This window comes from Equus caballus, chromosome 2, assembly GCF_041296265.1.
Source record: "Equus caballus isolate H_3958 breed thoroughbred chromosome 2, TB-T2T, whole genome shotgun sequence".
NCBI classification, from domain to species: Eukaryota; Metazoa; Chordata; class Mammalia; order Perissodactyla; family Equidae; genus Equus; species Equus caballus.
This window is the reverse complement of record NC_091685.1, coordinates 106,863,996-106,881,320: the sequence shown is the minus strand read 5'-3', so window position 1 is coordinate 106,881,320 and position 17,325 is coordinate 106,863,996. Positions and strand designations below refer to the sequence as shown.

Genomic DNA, 17,325 nt, shown 5'->3' with positions numbered 1-17,325 from the left:
AGGAAATTAAAAAGAGAAGTAAATCAGTTTGGGAAGATAAAAAAGTTGTGAAGATGAATGGTGGTGATGGTTGCACAACAGTGTAAATATACTTAATGCCACTGCACTGTATACTTAAAAATAGTTAAAATGGTACATTGTATGTTATGTATAATTTACCACAATAAAAAGAAGTCATATAGAAAAAAGCATTAAATGAGAGGACCAAAATATTACAATAATAATAAGACAAATAGAGAAAACTATGTTTGTTTTTTCTGGCATAGATTGCTTTTACCTCCAAGTATCAAAATTTTAATAAATCAGATCCTGTGATACACTTCACATTGAAAATCTAAAGAGATAACAAGCCATTTTATGGATACATCAACAGTTTGTACAGCCAAGCATTATTCCTGCTGAGAGAAAAAGCAGAGCTATCTGAAGAGTTGTTTTTTCTAAGACTTAATCATATATATTGATGTCTCTACAAAATAAGAAAATTTCATTATGCATTTATAAAGTTGTGGTATTGAACAGGGTAAAAATGATTACAATAAATTTTCTGTTTATATTGTAATTGATTTTTTTTTTTTTTTCTGAAGAAGACTTGCCCTGAGCTAACATCTGTGCCAATCTTCTTCTATTTTGTACATGGGTTGCTGCCACAGCATGGCTGCCAGTGAGTGGTGTAGCTCTGGGCGCGGGAACTGAACTCAGGCCGCTGAAGCAGAGCATGCAGAACTTAACCACTAGGCCATGGGGCTGGCCCCATAATTGAATATTTTAATATCCTAACACAAAGCAAATTTACAACATCTTTGTTGCCTTTGGGCAAATATTAGTTTAATTAGTCAATTACAATTTGAATGTCAAAATTCTGAATGGTCTTTTCTCCTGAATAATTTAATTATAAAACTTTTAAAAATTGAAAGTTTGGAGGCCGGCTCTGTGGCTGAGTGGTTAAGTTCGCGGGCTCTCCACTGCAACGGCCCAGGGTTCGGATGCTGGGTGCGGACATGGCACCGCTCGTCAGGCCACGTTGAGGCGGCATCCCACATCCCACAACTAGAAGGACCTGCAACTAAGATATACAACTGTGTACAGGGGGCGTTTGGGGAGATAAAGCAGGGAAAAAAAAAAAAAAAGATTGGCAACGAGTTGTTAGCCCAGGTGCCAAAAAAAAAAAAATTGAAAGTTTGTATTACAAGTCTTTTAAAGAGAATTTCACTGATGTGTTTTATTTTAAATAGATTCCAATTTATTGTGCCTAAAGAATGGAATAGCAAATATAGACCCGTATGCATTCATCTTGCTGGAACAGGAGATCATGTAAGGCTTTATTATAACCCTTTAATCCCTAGTTTGTTAACATACTGTCCTTAACAGATGTGGTGATTATATTCTTTAAGTATGTCATCTCTTCTTTCCTTAGCATTACTGGAGACGACGAACACTAATGGCTCGTCCTATGATTAAAGAAGCCCGAATGGCTTCCTTGTTGTTAGAAAACCCTTATTATATCCTTTTGTGATACCTAGAAATCTTTTCTCTTTTATAGATTTAGTCATCAAAAAGAATGATAGTAATCAACTTTTCTAAACCAGTTAAATTTAGTCATCAGTTCAGAAAATACTTAAGAAGTAAGTGAAAAGTTGTTTCATGCCTTTTAAAAACCAATGTAAGGATTGTGCTTCTGTAATATAATAAGATAAAGAGTACTTATATTTCTTGTGAGACTTATGCTGGATTTTAATATTAATAAGTCAAATGTTTGCTATTAGGGAAATCCTCATGTTTTAAATGCATTTATATTTAAGTATCAGTTGAGGTTTAGAACAGTTCTTAACTTGATTTTCAAGATGACGTCAGACAATTCCCAGAAGAAGAAAAGAAACTGATGCACAGATATAAAGAAATATTCAACGTTGCTGGTAATAAGAGAAATGTAAAGTTAAAGCAACAATTACTGAAGATTTAAAAAATAAAACACAATAGTCATTGAGGCTGTTGTGAAATGGCCTCATCTTATTACTGATGACTGTGAAATCAGTTTAACCCTTTGGGAAAGCATTTTTATCGTATGTATCAGGAGCCTTAAAAAATCCCATATCCTGGGGCCGGCCTGGTGGCACAGCAGTTAAGTGCACACGTTCCACTTGCGTGGCCCGGGGTTTGCAGGTTCGGATCCCAGGTGCAGACATGGCACCACTTGGCAAAAGCCATGCTGTGGTAGGCATCCCACGTATAAAGTAGAGGAAGATGGGCATGGATGTTAGCTCAGGGCCAGTCTTCCTCAGCAAAAAGAGGAGGATTGGCAGTAGTTAGTTCAGGGCTAATCTTCCTCAATAAAAAAAATAGTCACATTTAAAAAAAAAATCTCATATCCCTTGACAGAGTGATTTTGGGAATTTTATTTACTTATTCTGGGAAATTTAGTCCAAGGATAAAATACTAAGAAAAGAAAAAATGATAGAAAAGGAAACAGATGTTTTATAGCTTTATAGTAGTAAAACATTAGAAATATCTTGAATGTCTAACAATAGAAAAATGGTTGAGTAAATTGTGGTTCATAATACAGTCATGCACAGCATAACGATATTTCAGTCAATGACAGACCACATATGTGATGGTGGTGCCATAGGATTAGTACCATATAGCCTAGGTGTGTAGTAGGCTATACCATTTAGGTTTGTGCAAGTGCACTCTATGATGTTCCCAACGATGAAATCACCTAAGGTCACATTTCTCAGAATGTATCCCTGTCATTAAGTGATGCATGACTGTATTGGAATATTATGCAATTTGTTGTGTTATGTTTATTGCTCTACCACTTACTACCTGTATAACCTTGGCCTGTTACTTAACCTTTTAGTATCTCATTTTTTTCATTGGTAAATGCAAATAATCTCTTAGGTTATTCAGAGTATTAAATAGTTAATACTGTCTAGGGTACTGCCTGGTGAATAACAAGCATTCAGTAAACTTTAAAAGTTTATTATTATTAAAAAGTTTACAATAATGTATGAAAAGTATTTATAATGCAAAAATTGGATATAAAAGTCTAGGTATGACATAGTTATGCAAAAAACCTAAAAATGGAAAGTCCATTAGAAAGCTGTGCATAAAGAAAAATACTGGAAAGAAATATACCAAAATATTAATATGGTTATCTGTACATAAAGTAGTTTTTCTTCTAATATGCTTTTCTGTATTTTCTATAATAAACATATAAATGTAAAGAAACAAACCAATCAACTGCATTTTAAAATTAAATTGAAAATTGCACAACCCTGTGACTATACTAAAAACATTAAATTGTACACTTTAAATGTGTATTGTATGGTATGTGATTATATCTCAGTGAAGCTGTTCAAAAAAAAGAAAAAAATTAAGTTGAAAAACCTAAGAATTTCTAAACAGCCTATTTGAGATAACTAGAAAATAGTTATTTCAGTATTAAATTGTCTTCAAATTTAACTACTTTGGTTAAGTTAATGTATTTTGAGACACAGAGTATATTTAATTATTTTAAAACTTTCTCTTTGACCCACATTCTTAAATGGCTGCAGGAAACCCAAGGACCAAGTGTAAGTATGTGTCACCTTCATTTTTATACCAAATTTTCAGCAATATTAAAATTTTGGTAAGCATTTCTAAGTTTAATATCCAAGTGTTATTGGGGGAAGAAATTCTGTTATAAAACTGTAGTAGGAATGTTGACTTAAATTTTTATTTTAAGCTTTTTGTATTTTCTATTTTTTCTTTCTTCCTTTTTTTTTCTGAGGGAGATTCACCCTGAGCTAACAACTGTTGCCAATCTTTCTCTTTTTGCTTGAGGAATATTGTCCCTGAGCTAACATCTGTGCTAATTTTCCTCTGTTTTGTATGTGGGTCACTGCCACAGCATGGCTGCCAGTGAGTTGTGTGGGCCTGCGCCCAGGAACTGAACCCAGGCTGCTGAAGTGGAGCTCACTGAACTTAACCACTAGGCCACTGGGCTAGCCTCAAGCTTTTTGTATTTTAAATGTCTGATAAACAGATAAATAAATTTAAATAGGCTAGCTGAAGACATATTTTATTCGTAAAACTATAACTGAAGAAAATGTTTTCCTTTTTAAAGTACATTTACTTTGTGAAATTAAGCAATACTCTTTTTATTCTTGCAATGCATAGTATAATCTGAAGATAAACTTCCTCTTTCTGGGCTTTTAAAATGATGAACTTTGAAGGCATTTTTTTTGCATTTCCATAATCTGTGTTGTGTTTGGTTTGAGTTCATTCAGTAAATATTTGACTCTAGACACTGGGAAGACAGCAACAATAAGACAAAGCCCTTACTTTCATAGAGTTTGTATTCTAGTATAGGAGATAGATAAAAATAAATAAGATAATTTTAGATATTTATCAATACCATGATAAAAATAAAGCGAGGCAATGGGATAAAGAGTAATAGAGGGCAGGGGGGCCGGCCCACTGGCGCAGCAGTTAAGTTCGCACGTTCCGCTTCTCGGTAGCCTAGGGTTCACCGGTTCGGATCCCAGGTGCGGACATGGCACTGCTTGGCAAAAGCCATGCTGTGGTAGGCGTCCCACGTATAAAGTAGAGGAAAATGGGCATGGATATTAGCTCAGAGCCAGTCTTCCTCAGCAAAAAGAGGAGGATTGGCAGTAGTTAGCTCAGGGCTAATCTTCCTCAAAACAGAGGAAAAAAAACGTAATACAGGGCAGATGCAGGGTTGGAGCAGTGTTAGATATGAGGACATGATATAATGAGAAAGAGCCACCAAAGTGAAGACCTGGAGGAAGATCAGCCTTAGTGAAGGAAGAATAAATGAAAAAGCCCGACGTAAGCACCAGGTGTGAGAGTAGGACAAGACGAGATCAGAAAGTAGGAGATTACGAAGAGCTACCATGCTTTGAATTTTACTGTAAGTGCAGTGGACAACCACTGGGGGATTTTAAGCACAGGAGTGATCTGATTTAATGTTTTTCAAGGCTTGTTTTGGCTTACTGGGGCAAGAGTAGCAGCAGAGAAATCAAATAGGAAGCTATTGCAATAATGCAGGGAAAAAAAGAGCGACTTTAAGGTGGGGGCAGTGGAGATGGAAGGAAGTTCCAATGGATTTGAGATATAATTTAGAAGTTGAAATGATAAGACTTTTTGTTAAAATCGACATTGTTGGTAGGAAATCAAAAGTTCTGACTTGGACATGTTAAATTTGTGATGTCTGTTAGACCTGCAAGTGAAGAAGTTAAGTAAGGAGTTGGAAAATGCTGGAAAGGTAGATTTAGAAGTGACATGTTCTCTACGGTCATGATGAAAGTGGGGTGCGGTGGGGGCAAACCTATATCCTATGAAAGATAGTTTATAATAAACTTGGTGAAACCTTGTGAAAAATTAAAGTCCAAGCTAAATAGTTGAAGAATTTTTACTCTAGAACCAAGCTCTGAATTCAGAACTAGGTGTGTCATTTTTACCCTGTCTATAGGTGATTAAAAACCAAAGAGTTTGAGTTGTGGGAGGCAGCATGGGTTTAGTAGAAAGACTCTGACTTTGGAGTCATACAGACATAGGTTGGAATTGTAATTTGCCATTTACTAATTGTATGACCTGGGCCTCTTAAATAATAGTTACCTCATTTATAAGAGTGACTACTATATAACTTCTTCCATGCAGAATTGTTGTGAGAATTATAATGTTTATAAAATATCCTATCACATATTATGTACCCAAGAAATAAAATAATGCTCCAATATATTCGATTTTTCTCACATAATTCATCATCAGTAAGAAATGGCTTGCAATTTAAATAATAAACAATTCTCTGTCTCTCTCTTTTTTAAAGCCATCTTAAGCCTATTTTCATCAAACGTGCTTAAACAATTTGAGACAGGGTCCATCATTATAAATAACCACTGTCCCAGAACCTCACATCAGTAACTTCTATATAAAGGAGCAAACTGAGGTGAACCTAAGAACTCAAACTTCCGTACCAGGCCAAAATAAATAATCAGGGGAATTATGTGATCATAAAGAGAAAATTAGAATGAGGACAGGAAACAAATATAAGGATAAATGGGCTTTTTTTTTTTTAATGAAGCCATGAGTATGATCTATTTTGACAAATGATAGCATAGTTTCCATAAAGAGAAACCCTGCCTTAAGGACCTAGAACTCCGAGAGGTTGTGGTGTAGGACCCTGGACATAGCTCTTTTGGAGCCATAATTCTGTTCTTCACAACTTGGCATTCCTATGGCACCTGGTTCTTTGCACATAATTATTCCGTGTAGGCATATAATAAATAACCATTGATAAAATGAATTTTTTACACTTTGACAAAGTTTCATCCAGTATGATGGTTGTATTCATGCAATTATTATGTGAGTATGTCTTTATATGAATTAAATTTTGAAAAATAGATTCTAGCTTGGTCCCTTTAGTAATAAATATTATTTTTTACCATTATCTAGGAGCGCTTCTGGGATCAAAAAGATGTATTTAAGTACATCTTTATAAGGAAATGTACTTATATGTAAAATCAGTTTCTAAAAACAAAAAATTCCAGTTGAATTGGTCTTTATTTAAATTAATCAAAATGTTGAATAAAATAAAGAATTATTTTCCAATATTTTATTTTATTCATAAATTGTGTATTTTGTGAAAGTAAGCAATATACTTAAGATTTCAGTAATACATGAGCATAGTATTAGGTTAAATTCTTTTACATTGCTTTTAAAAAATTTTTAGGCTTTAAATTCTATGGTAACAGTTTCTTTCTATGGGGGGACAACTATAAATTTGTCTTTCCTTATATCAATGGTGGTGATTTAAAACTAAAAATTTGCAGTATAAAAATACTATGTTCCCATAAATATTTTAAGTTTTTTTTCACTGCTATCAAATAAATAAGATATTCTTTTCTGGACTTTAAAATAGTTAAATAGTTGAAATTCAATGAAGATTATATGCTATAAAGCAGATGTAACTTTTTAAAAATAAATTTTAGGTGATTAATATGTAGAACAATGTTTGCAGCCCTTTAATTCCATTAGTTTATTCCAGTTTTACTTAGCTATCTGGTTCTTTAAAAGAAAAACATCAAGTCTGACTGCCTTTTGTAAATTTGCATATATTAAAATGTAAATACAGAAAATAAGTAATTTTCTCTTTTGTTTTGTGAGGCTAGAAGATCCAGCTTAAAAAACGTATCTGACCTCTTTGTGATGGGAGGAGCTCTTGTTTTGGAATCTGCAGCGCTCTTGCACTGGCTAGAGAGGGAGGGTTATGGCCCTCTAGGAATGACTGGAATATCCATGGGAGGACATGTAAGCCTTTTCATTTCACCTGATATTTAATTGTGGTTATGTTTATAAGATCTGGGGAATCTAGTTACTTTAAAAATTCGTTTTGGGTACAGAATTAATTTTACTTTTGGTGAAAGCAGAAATAGATTCTAAACTTACATTCCACTTATGAAGTGATGATATTTTTTGTATGATTTGTGTAAACATTGATTGTATTACTTACTCCACAGTTATATCTCAGGTATTGGATTATATTTTTTAAAAGTTGATTATAAAACTTAACTTTTCAAGTCTCAAATATGAATGCCTTATTTTGCTGTTAAATTGGTGAAGATAGCTAATGTGGAAAATACTTTTCATTTATCTCTTATCGCTATCCCCACTATCACCAACCTATTCTACCTTTGTCTTCTAGAGTATACTAAAATGGCCTCCTAATTGGTTTCTCTGCTCTAGTCTTTTCTCTCATTAATCTTTTTCCTAACAGTTTTTCTCTACCCTATAATTAGAGTGATCCTCCCAAATCTGATCTCTGCTCTCTCCTGCTTAAAACCTGCCAGAGGCTTGCTGTTGCACTGGCTCTAGCTATGCTAGGTGTTGGCCTCCTTCTAGTGCCCCCGCATTCCCTTCACCTAGTCAAGTAACAGCTTGCCCTTCAGGTTCCACTTTAGAGCTAACTTCCTATGAGAAGCTCTTCCTTACTCCCAGCCTTAAGCCAGACTATACTTCATCTCTCCTTAGTACTTATTTCACTGTACTATGACTACTTGTTCAGCAGTCTGTTTTCTCCATGAAGCAGTAGGTTCAGTGAGGGCCAGTAATATGCTCTGATTCATTACCTGGACATATTAGTCACTCAGTACATTAAAAAAAAAATACATATATATATAGTAGCAAAATATATATCATATACATATATATATATATATAGTTTTCTGTAAGTCATTTGAATTATAAAATTAAGTTGAAAAACTTACTTAAATTCAGAGCAACTATCAAAGAGTGAAACTGATAAAATTAGCTTCAAAAACTTACTCAAATTCAAAAAAACTACCAGACAGTGCAACTGAAGAGTGGAAAAGGATTTATATTCCTACCTAGTAATATTTCCATTGTTATGACCTATGTTCAGGTCTTCTAACTTGGCCTTCTTATCATTTTAGCTTCCTTGAATCACTTCTTCACTTCAGTGCCACTCCTTTGTTGAGGCCTCTTTATTAATTCCTCGTTTTCTCCAGAACAAAGGGACCTCTAATCTGATCCTGATCAATCTTTCCAGCTCTTTCTGTCTCCCCAACCCTGTCGACCACATGTGCCCTATTGACCAGCCAAACTGAAGTATATTGGCTCCTCCTCCCCTACCAGCCAATTGCTTTCTATCTTGCCTTTGATCATACTGTCTTTTCTATATGGAAGAGAAGACCTTATCTTTCATTTTCCCTAAAAGACTCAGCCTTCTCTGATTCCTCTAGCCACAAATAAACATTTCCCTTCTCTAAACACACACGTTACATTATTTTATATCAGTTGTATAACCTACTTTGTAGTTCACCAAATTCTTGGCATCTTTCCGTCACCCTCAGAGGTCCGCGATTTTATAGTTGTGATATTGCTGTACTGAGCTAGTCACTCAGGTAATGAGTGTGCTTAGCGTGCTGCCCCGCATCGACACCTCAGCATGTTTGCTCTGTATTTGCCCAGTAGAAGTAGCTCTCTGTGAAGAGTCTTGAGGTTACTTAAAATTTTCTAATATATTTTATTGCTTTCTAAGGGGGAAGTTCTATGTCATTGTTTAATTTATGATTTGGGGAGTTTAAGAGGTTGTTAGACATTCTCATGAGTGTTTAGAGACTTTGTGTTCATCTCTTATCTCAACAACTACTATACAAACTACTACATTTATTAAATATTTTGCGTTTTAATGAATAGAAACTTTAAACAGCAGCTCTCTAACTGACTGTGTCAACATGTTACAGATGGCTTCCTTAGCGGTATCCAACTGGCCTAAGCCCATGCCATTGATTCCATGTCTGTCTTGGTCCACAGCATCTGGGGTCTTCACTACGGTAATTTAATTGCAATTAATACATACAGAGCTATATATAATTAAAGGTAATTTGGGGGGAGGGTTTCCAAAACCACCCCCAGGTTTGGTGATTCACTTAGAAGAAATCACAGGACTCACCAAATAGTTGTCCTCATGACGAAAACATATTACAGCAAAAGGATACAATGCAAAATCAGCAAAGGTAAAAGGCGCATGGGGCAAAGTTTAGAGGAAACCAGGCACAAGCTTTCAGTGCAGTCTCACAGGAGGTGTTTAATTCCTCCAGCAATGAGTTGTGACATTATATGTGAAGTGTTGTCCATCAGTGAAACTCTTTTGAGCCTAGGAGCCCAGGGTTTTATGAGAGTCACTCACTTAGGCACCCTCTGCCTAGCATGTACCAAAATTCCAGAAGGAAAGCAGGTGTTCAGCAGAAGTGACATTGTTTGTACAGGCAATTTAGGCAGAGTGACCCACTTTATCATTTAGGAAGTTTTATATCAGAGTAAAGAACTAGTCAAGATTCCAGACACTAGTTGAGGGCCAGTCTTACAAGCAGAACTTTCTAAAGATAGGAAATCTCAAGCCTGCTATGTTAACTCTTTTCTGCACAGTAATAATAATAAAATTATTGGACAAAATGCTTTATGGTGTGATTTGATCTAAATTTGATTCATTATTTCAGGGCGTGCTGAGTAAATCAATTAATTGGAGGGAGCTGGAAAAGCAGTATTATACACAGACAGTTTATGAGGAAGAAATTATTCACATGCTTGAATATTGTGGAGTAAGTATTGTTAATTTCTGCATCACACTGGGGAAAAAAGTTGTGTTTAAAGATTCAAATTTTTTAAAAATTGCAGATATTTTAAAAAGCAGTACTATTTTTTACTTTTTAAAATTCTTCATTTTAAGATAAAATAAAAGTACAGAAAATCATGCAAAGCAAATGAACGGTTTACTACATTTATTAAATCGCTAACGCATTTGTAATACATCAAGAATAGAACTTGACCACCCAACCCAGAAACTACTTCCATGTGTCCTAATCAAAAGGCCCTCCTCCCCTACTGTTAGTTATCATTATCCTGACTATTAGACCAATTACTTCCTTCTGTCTTTAAAGTAATTTTATTGTCCAAACCTGCATCCCTAGACACTACAGTTCTTTTATTTGATGTGTCTTTTAACCTATAAGTTCCCTTTGAGCCCTTTCTTTTCCTTATCATTTATATGTTGAAGAACTTGGGCTACTTACCTGTAGTTTCTCACAGTCTAGGTTTTTCTGATTGCATTGTCCTGGTACAGGTTAGCATGTTCCTCCTGCTGTATATTGCCTGCAAATGGGCAGCTAGGTCTGGAGACTTGATTAAACTCAGTTTTTATTTCTTTGGTAAGAGCATAGGAAGCATTTTATATTATACGATGTTTCTTTTTTTTCCTTTTATTCAGACAGATTCTTTCAAAATGGGGAAAGAGTTCGTGAAACGCTTCCCAAGCAGTGCAGACAAGCTAACTAACCTTAATCTGGTGTCTAGAACTTTAAATTTAGATATGATGGACCAAGTTATGTCCCCAAAACCTGCTGAGTGCCATAAATCTAGTAAAACATCTATCAGTGCCACATCAGAAGGACTCTTGTTGCAAGATACCTCTAAGATGGAGTGCTTCAATCAAACGCTTTCAACCAACAAAAGTAGTTATATGAGTTGCAATCCTCAGTCACACCACCTACTCAGTAAAGAACAAAGAAGAAACAATCTTCAGAAGGAATCTTTAATATTTATGAAAGGAGTCATGGATGAATGTACTCATGTAGCAAATTTTTCAGGTACTAATTTTTACATGAAATTGAGAATATTTGCTGATGTGTAAATATTTGTGAAATATTCTTGAGGATGGTTTACAAGATAATTTCATATTTTCAAGAGTATATTTATTTTTTGCTCCAGAATGTATTTTCCAAGGTAAGTCGGTTATTTAAATGTATCATATTTTATCCATGAAAATCTAAGACCATCTTATTAATTCATTTAAAAACATTGAATTTTTTAACTTCTTTAAAATATTCATCTTATTGTATTAGAGATATGATATTGTGGTATATTATAGTTGATTTTAATAATCTGAAAAGTTTTTGTTTGACAAATGTTTCACTTACTGCATTGTATGATGTATTTTATTTTCTAATACAATTAATAGTATTCATATAAAAATCTTAGAGCTTTTTAAAAGTATATGTGTTTCATTTTTAAAAATCCTATACCTAGTTCCAGTTGACCCAAGCCTCATTATAGTGGTGCAAGCCAAAGAAGATGCCTATATTCCACGAACAGGAGTTAGAAGTCTACAAGAAATTTGGCCTGGTTGTGAAATCCGATATCTAGAAGGGGGTCATATTAGTGCTTATCTTTTTAAACAAGGACTATTCAGGTAAGATGATTTGTCTAAGCATCTGTGTGTTTTTTTGCTTCAACAAATATAAAAGATTGGGTCTTTTTATTGTACATTTTAGTCCTCTTATTTCCTCCCTCCTTCCCTCACTTCTCACATCGTGGTACTCTTTCCTATCTTGTCCCTTTATTTTCTTTTTCTTCTGGAGAACTAGGAAATCGTATATAATAGGCATGCTTTCCTGTGTGGTTTTACCCTCTTTAAATATTAATGTCTAGGTATTTTAGGGTGGAGGGAGGGACAACAGGGTTTGCAAAACTTCCTGTGGTTCATCATGAGGTCTTCACTCCACTCTGATGTTTTTCTCTCAGAATGGCCTGAGCATCTGTGGATTAATCTAGCAGTGTTTTTCAGTAGCAAGTGAATATTAAACCTTAAATGAGAAGTGAAATATTGGTTTTAATATTAATAACCGTATATGACTCCAGTATTGGTTAGAACTTATAAAAACTTTTATGCTATAACTCTAGTTTTTTTAATATCCTGCATTATTTCTACTTTTATTCAAATTTGATGGTAAAAGGTATCATTGGCATATATTTATCATTAATGATTAAATAAATTAGATCACATAAAGTGCTTAGATCAGTGCCCTACGCATAAGTGTTCCAAAACTGCCAGCTGGATAGCTATATAATAGAAGAATTGTGTGTCTATATGTTTGACATGTTTTAGCTCTTTTTAGTCTAACAAATAATTCTTTGTATGTTATTACTTATTTAGTTCAACTTATAGACGTCACCTTTTTGAGAGACAGACTAATTCTTTAAGTCTGTAATGTCTTGAAGCACGTAGTAAACCTTTTTTTATAATATGATCTTTTAAAAGCTATCCACTCAGCATTTGAGTTATAACAGTCACCTTGTTAGTTGGTGAATCAGCAGACCTACCCAATACTCAAGTGACCTTCGGGCACAGCAAAACTAAAACAAAAAACAAACAAAAATTCTGAGTACTTAGCGCTGCTAGGATTGCTCCAGAAGAGTCTAAAGTTCTGTTAGGCTGCTTTAGTAAATCAGAATCAGATTTCTTTTACTCTGGTATATCTAAGTGGGAGTGTAGCTGAGAGGCATTAGGAAGAATAGATATAATCAAAGTCAGGTGTAAAAGTCAAAAATGCTAATTTGAAGGCTTCATTTGAGAAAGAGATGAATGTTAGTTATTACCATTTGCCAGGTACTAGAGCGATTGCTTCATATGTAATTGTCCCCTTTAAACAGAAATACGGGGAACAAAAAGATTAAATAACCTGCTCAGGTGGAGTCACTACTAAGCTATTTGGCCTCTCTTCGTCCCCACCAGTGACTTCAAAACCTAACAGAGTTTAGATGACACTGGGATAGTAGAATTTTAAAAAATTCAGTCTTTTCACTTACCAGATGTAAAACTAAAACAAGCCACTCCTTTATGTACTCTAATATTTTGTGTTGTTATTTAGAACTTATTGGTAATACAAGTGAGTAAGAGACTATTGAGATGATTTAAAAGGCACACGTATACCTCTCCTAACCCTCTTCATACCACGTACACAAGCCCAGATTACCACTTTAGACATCAGCAGATAAAAGAAATCCAGGTTCATTCTACCAGAGCAAGCACCCAGGACTAACTCTGGGGGAAAAAACTATCCAATGGACAGACACCTCAGGGCCCTCTCTCCCTCTCAGCTGCCCTCAAAACAAAATCTCTTTGTGTTTACACCAACACGCAAATGTCTGTCTGTGATTTGTTTCCCTTCTTATTGTTTGTTACATTTTACAAGGGACAAATTTTTGAGCCAAATGAATATAAGTGTGATGGAAAGCTATGTCTTCCAGACATATTGGAAATCTTAATCTGCTAGCAGGCTGCCAGTTTTAAAGATAATCTTAATATCTTTTTAAGGATGTGGGGAAATACTTAGTCAAACAAGTAGGATACAAAATTAATATGATCGCGTAGTAATGATTTATAGACATATGCATGTGAAAAAAAGCCCGGAGGAAATATATGAAAAGATTAATAGTAGATACCTTAGAGTGATGGGATTATGACTATTTTCCTTTCTATATTTTTGGATTTTCTGAATATTCTACAATGAAAATGTATTTTGCAATAGGAAAAAAACAAAGTAAGGTTTAAAAATAATATCTTATGGACCTGGGTCAGGTCAATTTGACTCTTCCGTCCCAATTAAAATATTAAAATACCTAGTGAAGTTAATGTAGGAAACTAAGCATTTAGATTTTCAGTTGCTAGGAACATGTTTTTTGCAAACAAAAAGCATCTCTATCATAATCTATGAAATAAATTGAATACTACATTTTGAAAAGTTATGAAAAGTTAATTTTCAACAAGTGACTAAATAAAAAGAAACTATTTCCTTTTTCTTTTATTTTATATATTATACATATATATATATATACATATTATATAAATTCTAGGGCACAAAAAAGTGCTTCACAGCAAAAGATGGTGCTTCTGAACCCATCATCAACCGGTTGGAAGCACGTTTGAGGTTTTCCGGTAGTGGTGAAGTTACATGGATCAAACACCCAGGCACCTGCCTCTTTCACAGCTGTTTGGAGAGGAGGTCAGGTTGCAAGGCACAGGTAATTTTGGAAATAACTTATAGGAAATGTACTGTCTGTCCCCCTTTTCTGCTAATTACTTGTAATTTTTCTTTCGTATTTAATTTTAGACGAGCCATCTATGATGCATTTGAACGCTTTCTCCATAAATATGCTAATTAGTTGGATCACTGTACGTAACCAGTGCGGCCATCATGTTTCTTACGAAGGGAGTTTCATCGTTTGATGATGTGAAGACCAAGCAGACAGCTCTGTAGATCAATTTAGTCTGGAATCCAGTGTCACAGATCAGTCAACTACAATCTTTAAATACCTTTCAATAACTTTAAACCAATATTTGGATGAAATAATGTAGAGGTATTTTGTTATTGTTTGTGGGAATCCCATATATTCGATATCTAGTCCGTTGTTACTATTTATGAAAACTTTAAATTTTTAATAATGAATAATTTATTAATTTAAAATAAATTTATTCATAGAAACCCTATTTGTTTTTAAAGAACTACTAAACTGAACTGTTTTTAATACATCAGCCTGTATTATAAATCCTTATATGATATTTCTACTATTGATTTGAGAAACATGTTTCTTTCTTTTATGGATCCATAGTGAATTTATAATCTTATTTTAACTTTAGTTTTCTGCCGTGGAAATACATTTAATGTGTAAAATCAGTTTTAACTTTGAATTCTAAAAAATCCTGATTGCTTCATACTTAAGTACTTTTAATAATTAAAATAAATGTGGGAATGCAGATGAGATGCATAAGACGTGGCTAAACTTCAAAGCTTTGCCAAATATTAGGTTAGAAAAAAATGCCACACATATTTCTCCTACTTACAAAGTTTCAATCCATGAAAAATGGAAATAATGAAAGACTTATTGCATTAATTGATAGATACTGTGTCTTAACATTTTCTTGTACATCTACTTTGGGTTTGCTAAATTAGGGCAAGTACTTAACAACTTTGGCTTTTTAATTCCAGAAGTTAATGGCCACAAATGTCCCATATAAACTTTGTTTTACAGAAAAGATATAATAACTACTGACTTTTTAAATTGCATGATTATATGGCTAGATTTGGTGCTTTGTTTTTATGTTAAACTCTCAAGCTGAGAGCAAAAATGTTTTCAAAAGTAGAAAATATTTTTGGGTATTGTGTCAAGGTTTGGGATAAACATATTTGAGTTTTATTTATTTGAAATCTGTGTTACCAATGGATTATTTTAAAATATGTATTCCTAGTCTAGTAAGGATATTTGAATTATAATGTACCTTTGTAGCCTTTTTAAAGGCTATTTTATTTGTCTCTCTAATGCCTCCACCACCTTAATTTTTAAAAACTATTAATGTGAAGTCATTGATAGCATACAAAGTCGTCAATTCTGTAAAACTCCTTTGGCATAACAAACCAACATAGTTACAGCCATTGGAGCTATAGCAATTTTACACGTTCAGACTATAATCTTTACTTTTCACACAAACTATGAAACGTAGTAAAGTTCTTCAACAAAAGACCCTTTAAAAATAAAGTTTATTGTCAACTGAGTTACAAGTAGTTTCCTATGTATGTAGTGAGGCAAATGATTGAATGCTTTCTGACCAATGACTTTAGTAAAACCAATACTTTATTTTTCTATAAATATTTCTTACTAAGCAATAATGTACTATGGTGTGTGACTTTCTATTTGTAAAAGAATGAAATTTCATTTTAATGAACTCTTAGGCATAACTAATTTTTCCCAAACAAATGTGAAAGAAGATATTTTAAAAATTTCATCTCTTAACCAAATGTTTTAAGAATATATCCATGCAAGTACTTAAATTGATTGGTTCAAAGTGCAAAATACTTTTTCTTAAAGTTTTTTTAATCCACTCCCTCCAAAATAGTGGCTTGAGCTTTAAAAAAAAATAGATAGTTGGATGGATGGATGGATGGAGACAACAAACATATTCAGAGAAGTGCTTCTGCCATTTTGAGGATTGGGTACAGAAATTCATTTAGGCCAGAGTTACAAACTGGCTGTTGAAACAGGCCAGCTTGGCCCATAGTTATTTTATTTGTGTGCATAATACTTCAAAATATTTTGAATTTGTAAAGTGTTTAGATTGGGCATGCATTCACCAGTTTGCCACAGTCCACTGGACTTTCTCTTGCACCAGACTACTTCACTATTTTGTGTTTCCTACCTAGCAGTGAAGACATCTGAGTTTGAGACCCCTGATTTAGATCTGTGGTTAGAAAAAGTTTCTGAATTTCATGATTTGCTGTTGTAATTACTATTAAATCATTTTAACATAGGCATTTTAGATTGTTTCTTATGAATGTAATCTTTTAATGTGGTGCTTTCTCTTGTAAAGAATATTGAATTGTTAAGACTAACGAAAATTTTTAAAATGGTTTCCAAATATTTTATACTTCACAATAAAAATCTATTTTAAAAGTTAATTATTTTTATTTTCAAGAGGTATCATTCTAAATACAGAAAACACGTCACATTTGACTAATGTATCCAAACTTGAACTGAGTATGTGTTCCTCCTTAGTTATATTATGACCCAAACAAGGTAAGGCAGAAATAAGCAAGGGCGGCTCTAGCACAACAGTATTCAGTATTTACAACAAGGGCCAGATTTCCCCCAAATATGTATGATCTCAGGGAAGCCAGCACTCTGACAAACTAGTTATCTGAATGTTGTATAACTTACTATTGGGTATGTTTACATTTATACTAGTAAATGTACTGCAAACAATTAAAATCTAGAGATAAGAACTTAGCTATATAGGACTCAGCCGGACTGGGAAGGGGGGTTCTGGGCAGAGGCTGCTATAGAAACTGGGTTTAGAAATACTGTAAGGAAAGGTTATGGCAGATGAAACCAAGGGAAAAGAGGTATATTTTGACCATTTTGCAGGAGTAGAGGAATATTCTTATAGGCAGGAGCTTTGTGTTTCCTACCTAGCAG

General features: G+C 34.0%; 1 protein-coding gene across 18 annotated transcripts in view; it reads left to right on the top strand.

The window, feature by feature from the left end:
* ABHD18 (abhydrolase domain containing 18) overlaps nucleotides 1–16,808 on the top strand; it is a 37,846-nt gene extending 21,038 nt beyond the window's left edge. For 3 of the 18 annotated variants that reach the window (XR_011436009.1, XR_011436011.1, XR_011436013.1), the window contains exons 5-14: nucleotides 1,233–1,311; nucleotides 1,415–1,501; nucleotides 3,544–3,569; nucleotides 7,170–7,308; nucleotides 9,264–9,353; nucleotides 10,020–10,121; nucleotides 10,787–11,165; nucleotides 11,605–11,767; nucleotides 14,212–14,379; nucleotides 14,469–16,808. Coding sequence is in view for 11 of the 18 variants with exons in the window: in XM_070259311.1 (XP_070115412.1) it covers nucleotides 1,233–1,311; nucleotides 1,415–1,501; nucleotides 3,544–3,569; nucleotides 7,170–7,308; nucleotides 9,264–9,353; nucleotides 10,020–10,121; nucleotides 10,787–11,165; nucleotides 11,605–11,767; nucleotides 14,469–14,520 (1,117 nt within the window). In the remaining 7 variants the exon portion in view is untranslated. Of the gene's footprint in view, nucleotides 1–1,232; nucleotides 1,312–1,414; nucleotides 1,623–1,845; nucleotides 1,914–3,543; nucleotides 3,626–7,164; nucleotides 7,309–9,263; nucleotides 9,354–10,019; nucleotides 10,122–10,786; nucleotides 11,166–11,604; nucleotides 11,772–14,211; nucleotides 14,380–14,468 lie in introns of those variants that run through there. The other 15 variants (XM_070259332.1, XM_070259329.1, XM_070259335.1 and 12 more) reach the window with 11 other exon arrangements.
* Nucleotides 16,809–17,325: the final 517 nt, after the last annotated feature.